This window comes from Danio rerio, chromosome 20 (genome assembly GCF_049306965.1).
Source record: "Danio rerio strain Tuebingen ecotype United States chromosome 20, GRCz12tu, whole genome shotgun sequence".
Classification (NCBI taxonomy): Eukaryota; Metazoa; Chordata; class Actinopteri; order Cypriniformes; family Danionidae; genus Danio; species Danio rerio.
In genome coordinates, this window is record NC_133195.1 from 50,272,635 (window position 1) to 50,292,855 (window position 20,221).

Consider the following 20,221-nt stretch of genomic DNA (forward strand, 5'->3'; position numbering starts at 1 on the left):
CTAATTACTAACTAGGAGCGTGTCTATGTTGACAATTTGGCTTGTTCAATTGGCTTAATTGCATGTTTTTGGGCGGTGGGAGGAAACCGGGGAACCCGGGGGAAACCCACGTGAGCACGGGGAGAAGTGCAAAACTCCGCACAGAAATGTCTGCTAGTTTTGGTAAAGCCAGGAACCAGAGACATTCTTGCTGTGAGGCGACAGTGCTAGGCACTGGGCCACCGTGTCACCCGTCTAAGAAGGAGGCGTAGGGGAGGAAGGGGGGACTCTTCAAAACGAAGATAGCAATGGAATAAACCCCAGGGTATTTATAGTAGTTTAGGAGTCATCTGATTGGATAGTAGTGAATTGGATAATGCGGGTCAGCTGCTAGCAATCATAAGCACGTGATCCTCTCGAAATTTGTTTATACATAAACTTCACTTCAAGAGTTCACACTTAGCTGATGATTAATTATAAGCTTGTTTGGCATGCTGTCCCGGGAGAGAGCCCTGAGCTCATGAGATCCTCGAGCCCAGGACTCCCTCCCGTTGCAAAGCGGGAGGGGAGTTTGAGCTCAGGTAGATCTCGAGAACTCCCCAAAAATGCCTTTGAATAGCTCGGGACAGCAGCCGCGTATTGAAGAGCCCCCCCAAAAAGGCAGGTGTAACAAGCCATATCCGGCTGCTGGATATAGTGTTGATAGCTTAGGAAGAGAAGCTTCTAAGGGAGCAGAGCAAAGTAGGCTGCTAGAGCCTAGGCGGGGTGAGGGCAGGGCTGGATTGACTCCGCGGGAGTCAAGGCTCAAATATATACACCCCTGCGGGGGTGGGAGCTGGGGTTAGTTTGCTCAAGCAAGAGTCGGGAAGATTTGGGCGGTGGAGACTCTTGCATGAGAGGGTGGGAGGTGGCCAGGGCCTGAACTCCGGCGGGAGTTGAAGCTCGTTTTAGTCGCCCCTGCGGAGGCTAGAGCTGAGGATTGAGGGCCTATGCGTAAGGAAGAACATAGCGAAAGAGTGACGCTGAAAGAAAGACAGTTAGCGGAGAACTCAACGCTGGAAAAGAATTGAGGAAATAGGAGGGTAAGGAGATAAGGGGGAAGATCAGAGAAGGGTAAAAGTAGCGGAAGCACTCACGCTGTAAGGAAGAAAGAAGGGGCAAATAATTGCCAGGCGGAGAATCTCAATGCCAGAAAGAAGAAAAGGAGAATATAGAAGTATATATGCATATATAAATATATATGAATATATATGATTATTACATGGTAAGGGCCGGGCATGGGTGGTGATTGACTCTTGCGAGAGTCGAAGCTCGGAGCGACCCCTGCGGGGGTCAGAGCTGCTGTGGGCATTTCCCCTGCTGAAGTCTGGGAAAGGGAGGGGGTGGTGGAGACTGCAGCAGGGGGTGGCCGGGGCGGGACTCTTGCGAGAGTCGAAGCTCGTTTTAGTCACTCCTGCGGGAGTTAGAGCTGAGGATTGATGGCCTATGAGAAAGGAAGAAAAGAGAGGGCGGAGGAACTCGACGCCAAAGGAAGAAAAGGAGAGAGGGAATAACCTGCGTGCGTGAGCATGCACGTGCGTCTATTCCTGTTTCGGCATGTGCATGCACACGCATCGGAACAGGTATACATCGGATGTATGCGTATAACATGCGCATACATACCATTTCTAATGGCCTGGGTGGGGCGGCGCAAATGGTGACTCTTGCGAGAGTCGAAGCTCAGCGCGACCCCTGCGGGGGTCAGAGCTATGGGGGGGGGGGGGGGGGGGCAGTAAGAGTCGGGAAGAGGGAGGGGGTAGTGCAGGCTCTTACTGGAGGTGGTAGTGAAGGGGTGGCCGGGGATGGGCTAGGGGTGACTCGCGAGAGTCGAAGCTCAGATTGGACCCCTGCGGGGGTCAGAGCATGGTGAGAGAAGGAGCATAGCAGATTGAAAGGAAAGTTGATAGCATAAATGCAAGCTGCACAACATGTAATGCCCATGGGCTCACATACTCATTTGCTTGCACGTGCATATGCATACCTAGACGTACGCCCACACCCATATACATATCCACGTGCAAATAAGCATGTATACGTGTGCAAACGCACGCTGTATCTGCGCGAGCAACCTCACACATTCCCATGCGCACCCGTACACAAGCACACACATACTCCAGCCTACTTAGGGTCGAGCTCGTACCCCTAGTTGGAGTTTGGAATTTAGCTGATTAGGGCTAGCTGGGCTGTCTTGAGGTGGGATCGGCTGAGGCGAATGTAAGCTTTGAAGGCATCGGAGGACCAGCGGCCTAGGGTCTGGATTTGGTGCGAGGATAGACTTTTGTGAGCTGCTGTGGTGGCTGCACCAATTCTAAATGAATGCTGGAATACAATTCGGGGGAACGCCCGAAAGGCGAAGGACTTCTTTCAGATGTTTTTGAAACCAAAAACGGGTTACTGGACGGTTAGCGTCATCAGTAAAAAGTGGGGCATGTGGGTCTGACTCCTTTGCTTTCCTTGAATGGAGAAAGGCTAGGAGAGTTTGGAATGGCTGTGTGGGGGAAAAATGTTAAATATGTAAATAAAATGCCCTTTGCTTGTCTGATCTGTTTTGCTTTGCTTAATGAAAAAGGCGAGTGTTTCAGCATTCAGCAGTGTTAGAACAGATATAGTGGGGTGTATTGCGGAAATTGGATGTGATAGCCATTTCTGAATATGACTCAAGGGTCCTTGGTGCGACAGCGTGAAGGATCAGGGATATGGAAGTTTTATGGCAATATCATTTGTGAATAGAGTGGAACAGGTGTTGGATGCTGGTCTGCTTCCGGTACCAAGAGCCGAAATTTCTGGAAAAGAAAGTGAGAGAGAGAATCAGCAATTTGATTTTTTGCAAACTGGAACATGTCTAGCAGTCATAATGAATTGCTTTTTGGCTGCCGTCCAAACGAGGCGTCTTAATAAGGGCATAATTGGAAGTGCGTGCGAGCGTCCTTTATTAATGCAATAAACGGTGGCTTCGTTGTCGCAATGAACGAGAATGCTAGAGGCGGACCATTCATCTACCCATAAAAGCGCTGCTGTGACTATGGGGTAGAGTTCGAAAGCGCAGATGATTGCTGATTTCTGGGTAGACTGAGCATCTGCGGGGGCCACGTTGAAGTAAACCAGTGACCTTGGTAAAAGCCGCCGAACCCGACTGAGGGGGCAGGGTCAGTGAATAAATTAATATCCACCGGGGAAGAAATTAGGTCGCTATAGAAAAAGGAACAGCCGTTCCATTGCTTAAGGAAGGAGATCCATAAGCTGCGTTCATTGCGACTGGGTTTAGAAAGATATATGGTATCTTCTAAACCGGGGACCGAGGAGGAGCTGAAGGAGGTGAGTAATAAACGGGCGGCCTTGAGGAATTATGCGCATCGCGAAATTGAAATGCGCGAGAATAGATAGCAGTTCGCGTTTGGTGCATGATGGTTTCTCGAGGAAATTTTGAGATAAAGAGATTATACGGTCAATCTTTTCTTTGGGAAGGGATGCTTGAAATTTATTCGAATCTAAGTTGATGCCCAGAAATTCTATGGAAGTGCTGGGACCGGCTGTTTCTCCTCTGCGAGGGGGATGCCTAGATGAATGCCAAAAAGGTGCCAGAAGTCTGGGTGAATTGGCATGATTTTTAAAGGCGGATGAAATGTCGATTTTTGCAAGCCAAGCATTGCGGCCGGCTAAACTGATGAGCGAAATTGCTTGGTCTATATCATGATAATTCAGCGAGTATTCGTCTGATGGAATGGTGCTGTTAATGCTAGGAATATAGAATTGTGAGGAGCGGAGACCAATAATCAAGGGTTTTTGCTAGAGAATTCTCAAGTCGCAATGTCAATGGGACTAATACAAGAACGCTGAACAGTGGGGCAAGAATAGTACTATCATGAGTTTATTATGGATTCTTTTTGATTAACGAATTCACTGTTGCAGGTTCGGTAGTCGCAGATTGTAGATTGGAGCAGAATAAGGTTAAGGAAGGGAGAGCTGAAACGCCCGGGTTAGATCCTTGGGTTAGATCTGAAATCAGAAATCAGAAGTTAGTATCAGGGTGACAATGCAATTCAAGCAATTTGAGAAATATGGCATCGTGGATGTGAGCTATGGGAGTGGAAATGCATCCTTTATGTAGAGTGTGATTGTATTTGAAGAGCATATAAAATGTAATGGGTTGGATGAGGGTCAGGTTCTGCAGCCAAATGTCATGGTCTTTTTATTAATGCATGGTCTGATAGCTTGATGTCGCTACGTGCAAGGATGGTAGAGGTGAGCATTCATCCCCCCACAGAATGGCAACTGGAAGGAGAGCTGAGGATAAGGGGTATGGTTTGTCTGGTGGTCCTGGAAGTGTTTATTGAAGATCCGTTGTCAGAAATGTCCTCCTATTCATAGCAGCCAATCAGGAAGTTGTTTGTTGCTGTTTCACATCCAACTGACTTGCCATTATAAGCTTACATAAGACACTAGTGTATGAATAAATGAGTCACTGGTCTAGTGTAATTGGACCCCAGTGCTCTGTGTATAAATTTTTATTTTATTATTATTATTATTTTTTTTATTTATTTATTATTATTTTTTTTTTTTTTTTGCTAACATCAAACTCTGAACTCTATAAGACTTCGAGGGCGATGTCACCACTTAGTAAAACTGTGAATGGAATGTTAGTAATTGGCTTTACTTTAATCCATGAATAACATTTGTTGAGATCTTAACTTCATTCACAAGCTTGTCTGGTCCAAATTCATTCATAAGACTTGCAACAGAGTCAAGAGAGAGGGCAGGACCTTTTCCAGAGAGCTTATTGGGTGGTGACGCTTCTCCTTACAGCTATTGGCTTAAAGGAGAGCCAGTCAAGCGTGCCAAAGGTGAAAAAGCCCGGCGGCCATTTTGTTGATCAAGTTCACCATTGTTTATGACTTGAGCTGTTGCTTGCTGAACATTCCAGCAAACAAGCTGTTAAATGTTATGGATCAGTGGACGGGCAAGAGGCAAGTATCTTTAGTTAAAATCATTGTTTACACTAGTCTTGTTATTCAAAAGATTTATAAATGTTTTAGTCTAAATGTTTGGTAAAGTTATTTTGCAAAGCTTCCCTTCATGTGCATAGCATGTGCACCGCTAGGAAAAAGGTAATGGTTCAGTTTCATTGCAATGGCTTTGGAGTTTTTGGCTGTCATTTGCTGGAGAATAGGGTTGAAGACACAGCAGATGCGTTGAAGTAGAAGGTTTGATGTTTGTTGAAGTCGTTGATGCAATTGTTGGAGTTGTTTTGAAGTAGTAGTTGTTGTTGCTGCAGTTGTTGTTGCTGCAGTTGTTGTTGCTGCAGTTGTTGTTGCTGCTGTAGATTGTAGCTTGTAAATTATAGCTAGTAGCTTGTAGATTATAGCTGGTAATTTGTAGATGGTAGCTGGTAGATTGTAGCTGGTAGGTGATAGCTGGTAGGTGATAGCTGGTAGATGCTTTGGTTGTCCATGCTGGTTTAGAGTAGGTTCTTCAACGGAGCTAGCTACGGTGAAGCTGCCTCTTCAAAACGAAGATAGCAATGGAATAAACCCCAGGGTATTTATAGTAGTTTAGGAGTCATCTGATTGGATAGTAGTGAATTGGATAATGCGGGTCAGCTGCTAGCAATCATAAGCACGTGATCCTCTCGAAATTTGTTTATACATAAACTTCACTTATAATGCTGTATAACAGTGTTTTTTCCACTGGTTTCAACTGGTTTGAATAAAAAACAGACTACTTTTGTGGTCCAGCGTCACATATGTAATTTAACCTGCAGTGATAACGCTGTGATCCCATTTTTCCATCTGTTCTCTTGTCCCATCACTCCCCTCTGTGTGTGTTTCAGTTTTCGGGGTTCAGTCATGTGTGTTCCGTGCTGGAGTTTGTCTTTTGCCGCATGCTTCATTTCGTTGCTTCTTCAGTTCGTTGCACTAGTTTCTAAGTCCTTCTTAATGCATGAAAGTCCAGCATGTCTTCGATTCCTACTGAGTTCATTTAATAGTTTTTCATTTTTTAAGCATTACACCTCTGCGCATGTCCCTCACAGGCCACCGTAGAGAGACTTACGAAGGAAAAGATGCCTAGAAACCGAGGAAGATGGTGGTTTTCATGGCGAGGAAGAACAAGCAGTTCCAAGCAGGTACTTAAACTTGTTCACATCATCATAACGTTTGTTTTAAATTACGCACTGGATGATTTTTGACAGTGAGGTTTTCTAATTTAAAGTTCATTCTGTTTGCAGGATTTAACCTCAGGAGGGTCAGCCTGTGCTGCAGGAGACGAGAACATCAAAAATAGGTTCAGATCTCAATTATGCATCATTTATTTTCCTACGGCTTAGTCCCTTTATTCATCAGAGGTTGCCACAGCGGAATGAATCGCCAACTATTCCAGCATATGTTTTACACAATGAATGCTCTTCTAGCTGCAACCCAGCACTGGAAAACATCCATACACTCTCATTCACTCTCATACACTACAGCCAATTAAGTTTATTCAATACACCTATAGCGCATGTGTTTGGACTGTAGGGGAAACCGAAACCCGGAGGAAACCCATGCTAAATCGCGGAGAACATGCAAACTCCACACAGAAATGCTAACTGACCCAGCCGAGACTTGAACCAGCAACCTTTTTGCTGTGAGGCAACAGTGCTAACCACTGAGCCACCGTGTTGTCCCAATTATGCATTAAATTATTGTAAATTATAGTCTGTAATCCTTCTTAACTTTGACTGAATGCTTGTTTACAGGAGAAAAGAAGAGTCCTCCTCTAGTGATGAAGATTTATCTGCTAAACAAACACCTGCCGCTGTGACCATAGACTCCGCCCCTTTAGGAGGCGGCGTGACCTATCAGAAAACTCTCCGCCTCTCTTCTGAACAACTTGTGAGTGTACTGATTTAAAAAAAAACCTTAAACTAACATTATAAATAGACCTCAGGTGAAAAATGTGACCCTGGGCCACAAAACCATTTTTATGTTGCACAGGTATAGTTTTGACAATAGCCAATAACCAACTGTAAATATATCAAACCTTTATTTCTGATTATTAATATGCCCTGCACTTTTACATTTTTTTTGAACTCTTAGATTTTTGAATAGTGATATCTAAATAAACACATGCATTCACCGGTCACTTTATTAGGTACCCCTAGTACCGGTTTGGACCCCCTTTTGCCTTCAGTACTGCCTTAATTCTTCATGGCATAGATTCAACAAGATACTGGAAATATTGCTCAGAGATTAAGATCTATATTGACATGATAACATCATGCAGTTGCTGCAGATTTGTAAGCTGCACATCCATGATGCGAATCTCTCATTCCACCACATCCCAAAGGTGCTCTATTGGATTTAGATCTGGTGACTGGGGAGGCCATTTGAGTACAGTGAATATCGTCATGTTCAAGAAACCAGTCTGAGATGATTCACGCTTTATGACATGGTGCGTTATCCTGCTTGAGGTAGCCATCAGAAGATGGGTACACTGTGGCGATAAAGGGATGGACATGGTCAACAACAACACTCAGGCTGTGGCGTTGATGCGATGCTCAATTGGTACTAATGGGACCAAAATGTGCCAAGAAAATTTCAGCAGTTTCTGAAATACTCAGACCAGCCCGTCTGGCACCAACAACCAGGCCACGTACAAAGTGACTTAAATCAACTTTCTTCCCCATTCTGATGCTCAGTTTAAACTGCAGCAGATCGTCTTGATCATACATGCCTAAATGCATTGAGTTGCTGCCGTTTGATTGGCTGATTAGAAATTTGCGTTAACAAGCAGTTGGACAGGTGTTTTTTAAGAGCCTAGTATTTAGGTGGCTCAAACATAGGCATAAAACATATACAATCATATTTATCACGTTCAGCAGTATGTTACGTAATTTCAAAGGTTTTTCTGTTCAGTGACACTTTCTGTTTAATGAGTTTTATGCCACTGTATGGAGATATGGGGAGACTTAAAAAATTAATTAGGCAGAAATTATATAAAATAACAGTATTACACCTCCCTTCTGCTGGTGTAGAATAACTCTGGCATAGATTAGGAGTCAAATGTCTTTCTTTCTTTGTTTGCTGACATAAAAACAAACACGATTGTCTACAGGGGGCTGAAGCACACAGGGTTATACACTTCCAAAATTGCATTTGTGAAAAAAAAAACATCAAAAAACACCACTTTTTTAGTGACTGACTTCATTAGAACACAGACAACTTTTAAAACAAACTTGTGAAATGATATCAGTTGATTTTGGAGTTACACCTGTATATGGATATGGGAAGCTTTTTAATTTGGGTAGGAAAATCCAGGCGGAAACCCCCAAAATAGCTGCAGAGTATTAAGCGAATTGCGTTGCCACACATTTCAAATGACTGTAAGCCTTGCATCTACAGTTGAAACCAGAAGTTTACAAACACAGCATGAAAAAGCACATAACCATTTTTAAAAAATCCAGACGTTAATGTGACTAAACTTTTTCTCTTTTAGGTAAGTTAGGATTAACAGATGTGTTTCTGTTCTGCTTAATAGCAAAATAATGAGAGAGATATTTTTAGAGAAATTGCAATAACTTGAAAGTCAAGTTTACATAAAATAAGATTATTCTTATTAGATTAGATCAGACACCATCTAAGCTGAAAAAGCTCAGATGGTGTCAAGGTTTTAGAAGCTTCTGATTGGCAAATTGACAACATTTGAGTTAACTGGAGGCACAACTTTGGAAAAGTATTTAAGGAAAACCTCAAACACACTGCTTCCTTTTGTGACAACATGGGAAAATCAACAAGGCAGAATCAACAAAAAAGCCAGATTACAATTTGCTAAATTGCACTGGGAAAAAGACAAATTTTTGGAGACATGTCCTGTGGTCTGATGGAACTAAGATTGAACTGTTTGGCCATAATGACCAGTGTTACATTTGGAGAACAAAGGGGAAAGCTTACAAGACTAGGAACACCATCATAACTGTGAAGTATGGGGGCGGCAGCATCATGTTGTAGGGCTGTTATGCTGCAGGTGGAACTGGTCCACTTCACAGCATAGATGGCATCATGAAGAAAGAATATTCTGTAGAAATACTGAAGCAACATCTCAAGATATCGGCCAGGAAATTAAAACTTGGCCACAAATGGATCTTTTAAACAGACCATGACCCTAAGCATACTGCCAAATAAGTTAAAATGTGCTGTAAGAACAACAGAGTGAAGATTTTGGAGTGGCCATCACAAAGCCCTGAGCTCAATCCTACTGAAAATTTGTGGGGAGAGTTGAAAAAAGCTTGTGCGTGCAAGACAGCCAACAAATCTGACTCAGTTACACCAATTCTGTCAGGAGGAATGGGCCAAAATTTCTTCAAACTATTGTGAGAAGCTTGTGGAAGGATACCCAAAACATTTGACCAAAGTTAAACAGTTTAAAAGCAAATCTAAAAAAAATACCAAGAAAATTTAAGTAAACTTTGGACTGTCTAGAAATTATTTAAAATTCTCTAAAAAGATTCTCTTATTATTCTGGCATTTAGCAAATATTATTCATTCAGGTAATCCTAACGGACCTAAAATAGTAAACGTTTAGTATGATTTACCATCAGACATTTTTTTTTAAATGGTTATGTTCCTTTTTTAAGAGTATATGTAAACTTCTGGTTTCAACTATATTTAACAAAGTGAAGTTTAATTTATTAAACTAATTTTGAGAGGAGTACGTACTCATGATTAAACCAGCTCATATTAGCTAATCACGATCCTTCAATCAAGGATCCCTAGTTCCTATATATATCTCCTTCTTTTCCACTTACAACTATCTTCGTCTTGAAGAATCCCCCCTCCTGCCCCCTCTTCCACCTTTATCCAAAATAGGTAGCTCGGCGGCCCAGCAGCAATACCAATAGCTCCGGCTCCCTACTGAGCTTCTGGTATCTCTGCTTGGCGCTAGCACGCAGAAAAAAAAGAAAAATAATAAATAAATAAATAAATAAATAAATAATTTTTCTCTTCATCATAGACCTCTTAAACCTAAGTTTCTTTTCCTAGTCGTCTCACTCTCAGGAAGTTCCCCTCGGCTAGCTGCTGGGGAGTTTTAAAATCGCCCTGAGCTCAATCTCCCTTCGCCCCACAAAGGGAGGGAGCCCTGGACTCGAGGAATGCCTTGAGCTCAGGGCGCTCTCCCGGGACAGCATGCCAAATGAGCTTTTGAAAGTCATGAGCTAAGTGTGAACTCTTGAAAAGCACAGTTTGTATCAGTGTGTACTGTGTCTGATTGTGTGTTATTGTGTGCTGTAGGTCAGTCTGCAACTAAAGGACGGTGCTAATGACGTGGTGTTTAGCGTGACGACTCAGTATCAGGGCACGTGCCGCTGCGAGGGAACCATCTACCTGTGGAACTGGGATGACAAAATCATCATATCAGACATCGACGGCACAATCACCAGGTGCAAAAGAGTAAACATAATCAGACACTTAAAGTCCACCTGAAGTCAAATTGAAAGTTTTCATGGTGTTCACATCAGTATACAAGTCTTAAAGGGATAGTTCATCCAAAAATGAACATTCTGTCATATGTATAACATTAATGTTCTTCTATTGCAGGTCAGATAAACTGGGCCACATTCTGCCCACACTGGGTAAAGACTGGACCCATCAGGGCATCGCACATCTGTATCATAACGTCAGCCAGTAAGAGTGGACACATGCATTTTCTCTGATTCTCTGATCCATGAGCAGGATGAAGAGTGAACTGCTATGTTTGTGTTTCACAGGAATGGCTATAAGTTTCTGTACTGTTCTGCGAGGGCTATCGGTATGGCAGACATGACTCGAGGTTATCTGCACTGGGTCAATGAGAGAGGAACCATGTTACCACAGGGACCTGTTTTACTGAGTCCCAGCAGCCTGTTTTCAGCACTGCACAGGTGAATAAACAGATAAACATGCTGAAAAACAAATCGGTTCACTCTGAAATGACTATTGCAAGTAATAAATATTTACAAAGAAATAGGAAATTAAACATGACATGTTGGGCGACACGGTGGCTCAGTGGTTAGCGCTGTTTTTTTGCAGGGAGGTGATTGAGAAGAGGCCAGAGAAGTTTAAGGTGGCATGTTTGACAGACATTAGGAATCTGTTCCTCCCAAACACTGAGCCCTTTTACGCAGCGTTCGGGAACAGAGACACCGTAAGTGAACACTCAGAGAATATCATTATTAGTCAGTAAAAATAAAAACCAGCTAACTAATCAGTCATAATAGTTTGCATAGATAATGAAGATGCCTGTGTGGTTTTGTAATCTGACTGTTTGGTGTGTCTGTAGGATGTGTTGTCCTATAAGGAGGTTGGTGTCCCCTTAAACAGAATCTTCACTGTCAATCCCAAAGGAGAACTGATCCAGGAACACGCCAAGACCAACATCTCATCGTGAGTTTTTGAACTACTGACCAGTAGGAAGTTGTGAACAGGGGATGGTGCTCTGGGCTAGTTTTGAACAGCAGATATTGCTCTAAGCGAGTCTTGAACAGCTTATGCCGCTCTAGTCTAGTCTTAAACAGATAACGGAACTCCAGGCTAGTTTTGAACATCAGACAGTGCTTTGAGCTAGTTTTGAACAGCAGATGGAGCTCTAGGCTAGTCTTGAACAGCAGACGGTGCTCTAGGCTAGTTTTGAACAGCGGATGGTGCTCTAGGCTAGTTTTGAACATCAGACGATGCTTTGAGCTAGTTTTGAACAGCAGATGGAGCTCTAGGCTAGTTTTGAACAGCAGACGGTGCTCTAGGCTAGTTTTGAACAGCAGATAGAGCTCTAGGCTAGTCTTGAACAGCAGATGGAGCTCTAGGCTAGTTTTGAACAGCGGATGGTGCTCTAGGCTAGTTTTGAACAGCGGATGGTGCTCTAGGCTAGTTTTGAACATCAGACAGTGCTCTGGGCTAGTTTTGAACAGCAGATTGTGCTCTAGGCTAGTTTTGAACATCAGAGAGTGCTCTGGGCTAGTTTTGAACAGCAGATTGTGCTCTAGGCTAGTTTTGAACATCAGAGAGTGCTCTGGGCTAGTTTTGAACAGCAGACAGTGCTCTAGGCTAGTCTTGAACAGTTGATGGAGCTCTAGGCTAGTTTTGAACAGCAGACAGTGCTCTAGGCTAGTATTGAACAGTTGATGGAGCTCTAGGCTAGTTTTGAACAGCAGACAGTGCTCTAGGCTAGTCTTGAACAGTTGATGGTGCTCTAGGCTAGTCTTGAACAGCAGACGGTGCTCTAGGCTAGTTTTGAACAGCGGATGGTGCTCTAGGCTAGTTTTGAACATCAGACGATGCTTTGAGCTAGTTTTGAACAACAGATTGTGCTCTAGGCTAGTTTTGAACATCAGACAGTGCTCTGGGCTAGTTTTGAACAGCAGACAGTGCTCTAGGCTAGTCTTGAACAGTTGATGGAGCTCTAGGCTAGTTTTGAACAGCAGACAGTGCTCTAGGCTAGTCTTGAACAGTTGATGGAGCTCTAGGCTAGTTTTGAACATCAGACAGTGCTCTAGGCTAGTTTTGAACAGCGGATGGTGCTCTAGGCTAGTTTTGAACAGCGGATGGTGCTCTAGGCTAGTTTTGAACAGTGGATGGTGCTCTAGGCTAGTTTTGAACAGCGGATGGTGCTCTAGGCTATTTTTGAACATCAGACAGTGCTCTGGGCTAGTTTTGAACAGCAGATGGAGCTCTAGGCTAGTCTTGAACAGCAGACGGTGCTCTAGGCTAGTTTTGAACAGCGGATGGTGCTCTAGGCTAGTTTTGAACAGCGGATGGTGCTCTAGGCTAGTTTTGAACATCAGACAGTGCTCTAGGCTAGTTTTGAACAGTGGATGGTGCTCTAGGCTAGTTTTGAACAGCGGATGGTGTTTTAGGCTAGTTTTGAACAGCGGATGGAGCTCTAGGCTAGTTTTGAACATCAGACAGTGCTCTAGGCTAGTTTTGAACAGCGGATGGTGCTCTAGGCTAGTTTTGAACAGCAGATGGTGCTCTAGGCTAGTTTTGAACATCAGACAGTGCTCTGGGCTAGTTTTGAACAGCAGATGGAGCTCTAGGCTAGTCTTGAACAGCAAACAGTGCTCTAGGCTAGTTTTGAACAGCGGATGGTGCTCTAGGCTAGTTTGAACATCAGACGATGCTTTGAGCTAGTCTTGAACAGCAGATGGAGCTCTAGGCTAGTTTTGAACAGCGGATGGTGCTCTAGGCTAGTTTTGAACAGCAGATGGTGTTTTAGGCTAGTTTTGAACAACAGATGGCACACTAGGTTAGTCTTGAATAGCTAATGCTGTTCTAGGCTAGTTTTAAACAACTAATGCGCTCTAGAGCTAGGCTCGATTTGATACCAGATGCGACTTTAGGGTAGTTTTGAACAGCAGAGGCTAGTTTTAACAGCTGATGGCATGTTTTATGCTAATTTTGAACAGCAGATGGCACTCTAGGATAGTTTTAAACAGCAGACAGATCTCTAAGCTAGTTTTAAAAAGCAGATGGTGCTTTAAGCAAGGTTTGAACAGTTGATGGTGCCCCGGGCTAGTATTAAATTGACCTTGCAATATTTATAACAATGATTTTACACATCTAGTTACAGTGCAGTTGTCCACGTCTTAAATTTTTCATGGTAAAACCTTTAGCCTTTAATGTTGCAGTTTTTTCTGGAATAGTTTACCTTGCACAGAAGGTGTGAAAACTTATTTTTGAAATGCTTAGTACAAATAAAACATTGAAACAATACATTTAAACTAAAAGTAAACAGACATTCTAATACTTCAGAATGAGTGAGAGCACTTAAGTGACACACAGTGACAAAGCATACTACATTCCTACTGTTAGCACACCTAGCGCTACCTCAGTTGAGTGTGAACTGAGTGTGTTTGTGTAAATAAATTCTCTGTAAGACTGACCCTATATATGACAGTGTCCTCTGTGGTTCACCTGTACAGGTATGTGCGTCTGGGTGAGGTTGTGGATCACGTATTCCCGCTCCTGAAGCGCAGCAGCTCATCTGATTTCCCCTGCAGCGACACCTTCAGCCAGTTCACCTTCTGGAGAGAACAGCTCCCTCTGCTGGACGGGCAGATAGCAAACACCATCAACACCACTTGATAGACACTAAAAGACAATGGGGTATATGCACACAGACTTTTAGTTTTCAGTCAGCCAGCCTAAGCATTTTCTTTTATGCCAAAGCGCCACACTTAAGATATGATTTCTTTAAAACTCAATGATCTTCACTGCCTGATTGATATACGATATAAAGTGGGTCTCAGACCAGACAAGAAGCACAGCATTACATTCCATTTTTCCATGCCATGTCTTTTAAAATACTGACATTTAGTTTACCCCAGTATTTTAAATGGAGTTTCTGCGTTCAAGCTACTGACGGTGCAAACAGTCTTTTGTCTCGTTTTGCGCTTGAACAACTAACAGAATGCTTGAGTCTATTTAACTGATTTTATTTTAAATACAATACAACATCAATGCTGTAAAAGCAAGCTTATGAAATTGAAAACCGTTACATAAACCTTTCACCGTAGGTTTATCACTGGCTGAAAACACTAGCTGTGCATATACCCGAATTGTCAGAAAAAGTGAACATCCTGAAATCAGTCCAGATATATACGGAAATGCACACATTTTTATGTGTGGCTCTGGACCTCAGAAATTACAGCACTTACTTTAATAGTATTAATAGACATTTTTGTTATTTATAGCATATTGTTAGTAGATTTGTACAAATTAGCTCATTAATAGTGGATATATTTTGAATTGCGGTGATCAACAAGCTTCTGTTAGTGTGAGGAAGTTTGTGGATCCATTTGCAATGCAAGTCAGATGGACAATGTAACACTCACTGAAACGGATAACTGGCCTTTAAAGCAGGCGTTGTCAAACAGAGCAATGGTCAGGGCACACAGAGTTTTCATATATGAGAATCCAGGCGAGGGGCTGGCGATAGGGGCCTCGATGCAGACCTGGTGCAATGCAATCAAAGCTGCATCCAAAGCTTTTTAATGTGCTCACCTAACCCTACCCCTCACAGTGACATCACTAGCTCCATTGAGTGCACTGTGTCTGACATTGCATTAGTGAGAGATGCAATCTCAGCTTGCATTAAAATATACTACAGCAAAGAATCATACATGAGTACACAGGCTGGGTTTGAGGCAGACAGAGAACAATTACAATTGGCAAACAAGTCGGCAACCAGGAAAATAGTCCAGAGAGATATATATCAAACGCACATATGTCTGCTTGGCAAAACAAGACTTCGCAAGGAACTGCGGTAGGAGTCTGTAGCTGCGTCCCAAATCGCATACTTATGCACTATTCTACGCCATTTTGTAGTATAAATAGTCTAAGTAGTGTGTTCACACTGAAAACTCTAAAAATAATAAGAGCACTTTAATTACCCGGATGATGCACTCATTCAGCCGCTAAAATGAAGTGTGTAATGATGGACACTTCACGCACTCAATGACCGCAGGTTTGCTTACGTAGCGGAAGGGGCGGAGCTATCGGAAGCACATGTTGAATAACTTTCATTTATTTTGGATGGTGAAAGCAAAATTCTCCTACGAGAGTGATTATAGCGCCTCCCGATGGTGAATGCGGCAACACTCACGGCAGGTATTATTTGATAATTCTGTCGTTTATTTCACTGATTTGGCAACTGTCAAACGTCATCAGAGAAACGGTTTGAATTTCCGCTTAGTAAAAAAACATTAGGCTGCGTCCGAAACCGCATACTTCCATACTATATAGTACGCTAAAATCAGTATGCGAGCCGAGTAGTATGTCTTAGAATTCGAAAATCAGTAGGCGAGAAGTACCCGGATGACTTACTACTTCCGGCGAGATTCTGAAGTGCGCATCCCATGCATGCTGCGCTATCCCATAATGCCCCGTGAGAGAATTCATGAATGGAAGTGAGGCGACGCAACTGATGCAGGTAGGTCACGTGACCATGACAAAATGGCGGATGTAGTACGTCCGAATTCCATTCATACTTTTCACATTCATACTGTATAGAACGTACTTTTCTAACGGCCGAGTTGTACCTTTAAATTCAAATGCAGTACCTACTGAGTAGTAGGCGGTTTCGGACGCAGCCTTAGTGTGCCATTTGGGACGCCACTACATACATATACTATCCTGTTGAGTGTGTAAGTGCATAAGCACATAGTGCATGAGTGCATAGTGTGCCATTTGGGACGCAGCCAGTGTATATATGTTGGTAACAAATGCCATCAGGTGCTGGGCAATCAGCCCCAGAGCGGGATTGAAGATTTGGAGTTCAGTAAACGACTGGTGGTGATGACCTCTGCTGGTTGGTAAGGGGAATAGAAGGTACAGAGATGGTGACAGATAGTACTGTATACTAATTTACTGCAAAAACAATCCATTGTATCAAAATAGATAAATGCAAATGTATTTTTTCAATGTGATCTAAATGTTACATTACAGATTATTTGTCACGCCCAGGTCATATTTCACCTCAAAGTCAATATTTTGCAAACAGAAGAGATGTTGTTTTTAATTGTGAATTTTTCCTACAGTCAAACACCTTTTTTTAATCTCATAAATATATATTTGCATTACAGAAGGTTAAAAACACAGTACATTTGTAGTCCAAAAATCATAAATGGTTTTCGTTTTTGTGCATTAAATCATTATTTAGAGCAAGGGAGCCCAAACTCGGTCCTGGAGGGCCGGTGTCCTGCATATTTTAGCTCCAACCCTAATCAAACACAGCTGAACCAGCTAATCAAGGTCTTACTAAGCTTTCTAGAAACATCCGTGCAGGTGTGTTGAGGAAAGTTGGAGCTAAAATCTGCAGGACACCGGCGCTCCAGGACCAAGTTTGAGCACCTCTGATTTAGAATAAGGCATTTATTGTGTGAGAAGTGCACAAACATGCAGGATTCCACACAATTCAATCATGTTGCCCCAAACACAAATCAGTTAATTTAAGTTGATTTAAGTAGATTGAACATGAAACTATCAAGTTTCCCCAAATCTAATCTCAAGAATTGTGTTCAGCTCATTCTAAAACAGTCTTATTTTTTTGAGTGTAGGTGAGAGTATAGAAAATGGTACATTCCCAGCAGGCACAGGACATCAAAATGGCGTCAGATTGACGTTGTACCCCAACATCGTGGGGATGTAGAATTTTGGGTGAAAAAGAAAATCGGGTTGACATCAGGCAGACGTTGGATTTTGGTCACTTTCCAACGCAACCTAAAAACAACCAAATATCAACGTCTAATGATGTTACAGCTTGATGTTGTGTGGACGTTACCACTATGTTCTTTATCAAACAGATTTTAATTGCCATACCTAAAGAATAAATGTCAGTATTTGATGTCAATATGATGTTGGTTTAAGATGTTGGCTTGACGTTGGATTTTGGTCACTTTCCAACACAACCTAAAATCAACCAAATATCAACGTTTAATGATGTTACAGCTTGATGTTGTGTGGACGTTACCACTACGACGTCTATCAGACAAATTTTAGCTGCCACACCTGACGAATAAATGTCAGTATTTGACCAATATGATGTTGGTTTAAGAAGTTGCCTCGATGTTAGGGATGTAACGGTATCAGAATTTCACGGTACGGTAATACCTCGGTATGAATGTCACGGTACGGTATTTATTGAATCATTTACAGGAAAAAAAAAACTTTTGAAAATACTCCCAAAAATGTGCCAAAAGTGTCAATGACATACAAATTAGCCATCTATCTGTTAGCTTTGAAACAGGAACTTCAATTTTAATAACAAAAAATTATTAAACCATGTAAAAAAATAAAGTTTCAATTTAGTATTGTTAAAAACTCATCACATTTAACATTTAATCACTCACTTAGATAGAGATGGGTTTAAAGGAAAATGATCATATAACTATAATCTGGTAAAAGCTGGTATCTCTGGGTATTTACAATGTCCCCTGCAACAGAAAAAACCCCTCTCATTTGGGACTGAGGATTCTGGGACAAGAGAGATATGACTTGGCCCATGTTGACAGCAGTGGGGTAACGTTGTGCATTGTCTTTCCCCCACTTGAGAGGACAAACCATGAGTGAGATAGAGATCTCTTTGCGGTACAAGTCAATGTCTGCATCAATCTGAACAGTGTGCTGTGTTTCTGCAGTCCCCATGACTGTTATTAGTCGTATTCCCCAACTTGCAGGCACGTGCACACATAGGGCTCAACCTGTGCAGTGCACATGCCCTTTTTAGTCTTGGATAGAAAATGCCCTTCCAAAACGATCAAAAGTGCCCCCGCGACGCGACACAACCTCCGTCCAGTCCAGCCCTTCAGTAGGCGCGCGATAACACCTCTCTTGAGTATGCGCGCTCAACCCCCCCTCGGCGCTTTACAATACGCGCGCCACAACACAGCTGATCAGAACGCGCGCGACAGCACCGCTATTCAGCACGCGCGCGGCGACAACAACCGCTTTAGGTTCGATCATTTCCATCTTTTTTTCATCTCCGCTACTAGCAGCACACTCCATTTCCGCATTACTGGATCTGTAGCGACAACAGACCGCAAAGGATTATGGCCACGCCGGGGCTGATGGGAAATGAAGTTTCAGCTACCTCCCGTTCGCTTCATTCGCCTGAGCAAATTTTCTCAGAAGACCTATAGTTTTACCGAGTCATGCGACTTCGGTAATATCGAAAAAATTTAATATTGCGGTATGACGGTATTTACAATACCGTTACATCCCTACTCGATGTTGTGTGGACGTTATCACTATGACGTCTATCAGATGTTGGATTTTGGTCACTTTACAACGTCTAATTATGTAACAGCTTGACGTTATGTGGACGTTACCACTCTGACATCTACTGTACCAGATGTTGGATTTTGGTTGCCATACCTGAAATGTTAGTATTTGACGTCAGTATGACATTTGGTTAAGACAATGATTCCCAAAGTGGGGGTCGGGACCCCCTGGGGAGGTCACTTAGTAATTTCCAAAAATCTAATTAACTTTATTAAACTATTACAGTAGATTTACCATAGTTTATCCATAACCTGCAGAAGAAAAAAAAATTGTAGTTCATAGTTACGTTTAAAAAACAACATGCAAAAAAAAGCCATCAGCCTTTCAATTTATTTGCAACCCCTGGGGTGATTGTGTTATATTAAAGACACAGCACATTGATTTTATGACACCAGGTTAAACTTTATGGCACTCGCATACCTTAAAAATAAACACGGGCCACAACTGAACAGGAAGGATTATCGGGGGTCGCGAGTCAATGGTATTGTTATTTGGGGGGGTCGTGAGCTGAAAAGCTTGGGAACCACTGGTTTAAGATGTTGGCTTGACGTTGGATTTTGGTCACTTTCTAACACAACCTAAAATTAACGTCATTATTGGACATCAAAATAATGTCATCCTCGGATGCTGGCTAGACATTGTATTTTGGTCACCTGACATCACGACCTAAATCTAACCTAATATTAACGTCTTCTGACACTGTGTGCCTGCTGGGTTGCTTTTGTTTTTAACAGTTGAATATTAGTGAACGCTTGTACTTTGTTTTTCAGTATTAAGTTGCATTATTTGTGTCTGATGATTTAAAAGGTCACATCAAGCCTGATATTCCTGCCGTCATATGTTTTTTGACCTGCACTTTATGTGTGACAGAAGAAAGATTTGCTTTCATTGTTTGATAATCATAACTCTGTTTGGGGTTATTCTCAATTTGAATGAGCTTTGATAATTTACATGTCTGAGATAGCCTCGGTTTAGCATTATGCAATTTTATTTAATATTATCTTTAGTCACTAGTTAAATAAATGTCTGAATTTTCTGATATTCTTTCAGTGAAAGAGCTGGTAGATCAGAATCATGTTTGAAAGGAAATCCTTGTGTTTTTCTGTTCAATAAACCTATCAACAAACATACCGTGTCATTATGATCGGATGCTTCACTTTATCTTTTATACCTGTAATCAATGTTGGGTAAAAAAAATAATTATAAAAATTCCTAAATCTTAATCTTTAAAAAAAAAAGGGGGAAAAATAACATAACACGTACTTTCACAATACTTTATTACTTTACTTCATTAAAGTGTAATAAAATAACACATTTAGTTACTTTTTAAAGTGACTTAACTTTTAATACATTACTTTTAGAAGTAACTTTGCCCAACACTGCCTGAAACTCAGACAGTAAGTCTTTATCACTATTGA

At 42.1% G+C, this 20,221-nt stretch overlaps 1 protein-coding gene across 11 annotated transcripts in view; it reads left to right on the top strand.

Annotated features, from left to right (window-relative positions):
* The window catches only part of lpin1b (lipin 1b), a 71,518-nt gene extending 51,587 nt beyond the window's left edge, over nt 1-19,931 (top strand). For 3 of the 11 annotated variants that reach the window (XM_021468702.3, XM_068215703.2, XM_005160871.6), the window contains 9 exons: nt 6,047-6,139; nt 6,242-6,297; nt 6,752-6,887; nt 10,284-10,432; nt 10,590-10,676; nt 10,760-10,912; nt 11,061-11,175; nt 11,311-11,414; nt 13,946-19,931. In XM_021468702.3, coding sequence (XP_021324377.2) covers nt 6,047-6,139; nt 6,242-6,297; nt 6,752-6,887; nt 10,284-10,432; nt 10,590-10,676; nt 10,760-10,912; nt 11,061-11,175; nt 11,311-11,414; nt 13,946-14,108 — 1,056 coding nt within the window. In that variant the 3' untranslated portion in view covers nt 14,109-19,931. The remainder of the gene's footprint in view (nt 1-6,046; nt 6,140-6,241; nt 6,298-6,751; nt 6,888-10,283; nt 10,433-10,589; nt 10,677-10,759; nt 10,913-11,060; nt 11,176-11,310; nt 11,415-13,945) is intronic. The other 8 variants (XR_012396086.1, XR_012396089.1, XR_012396087.1 and 5 more) reach the window with 5 other exon arrangements.
* Nucleotides 19,932-20,221: the final 290 nt, after the last annotated feature.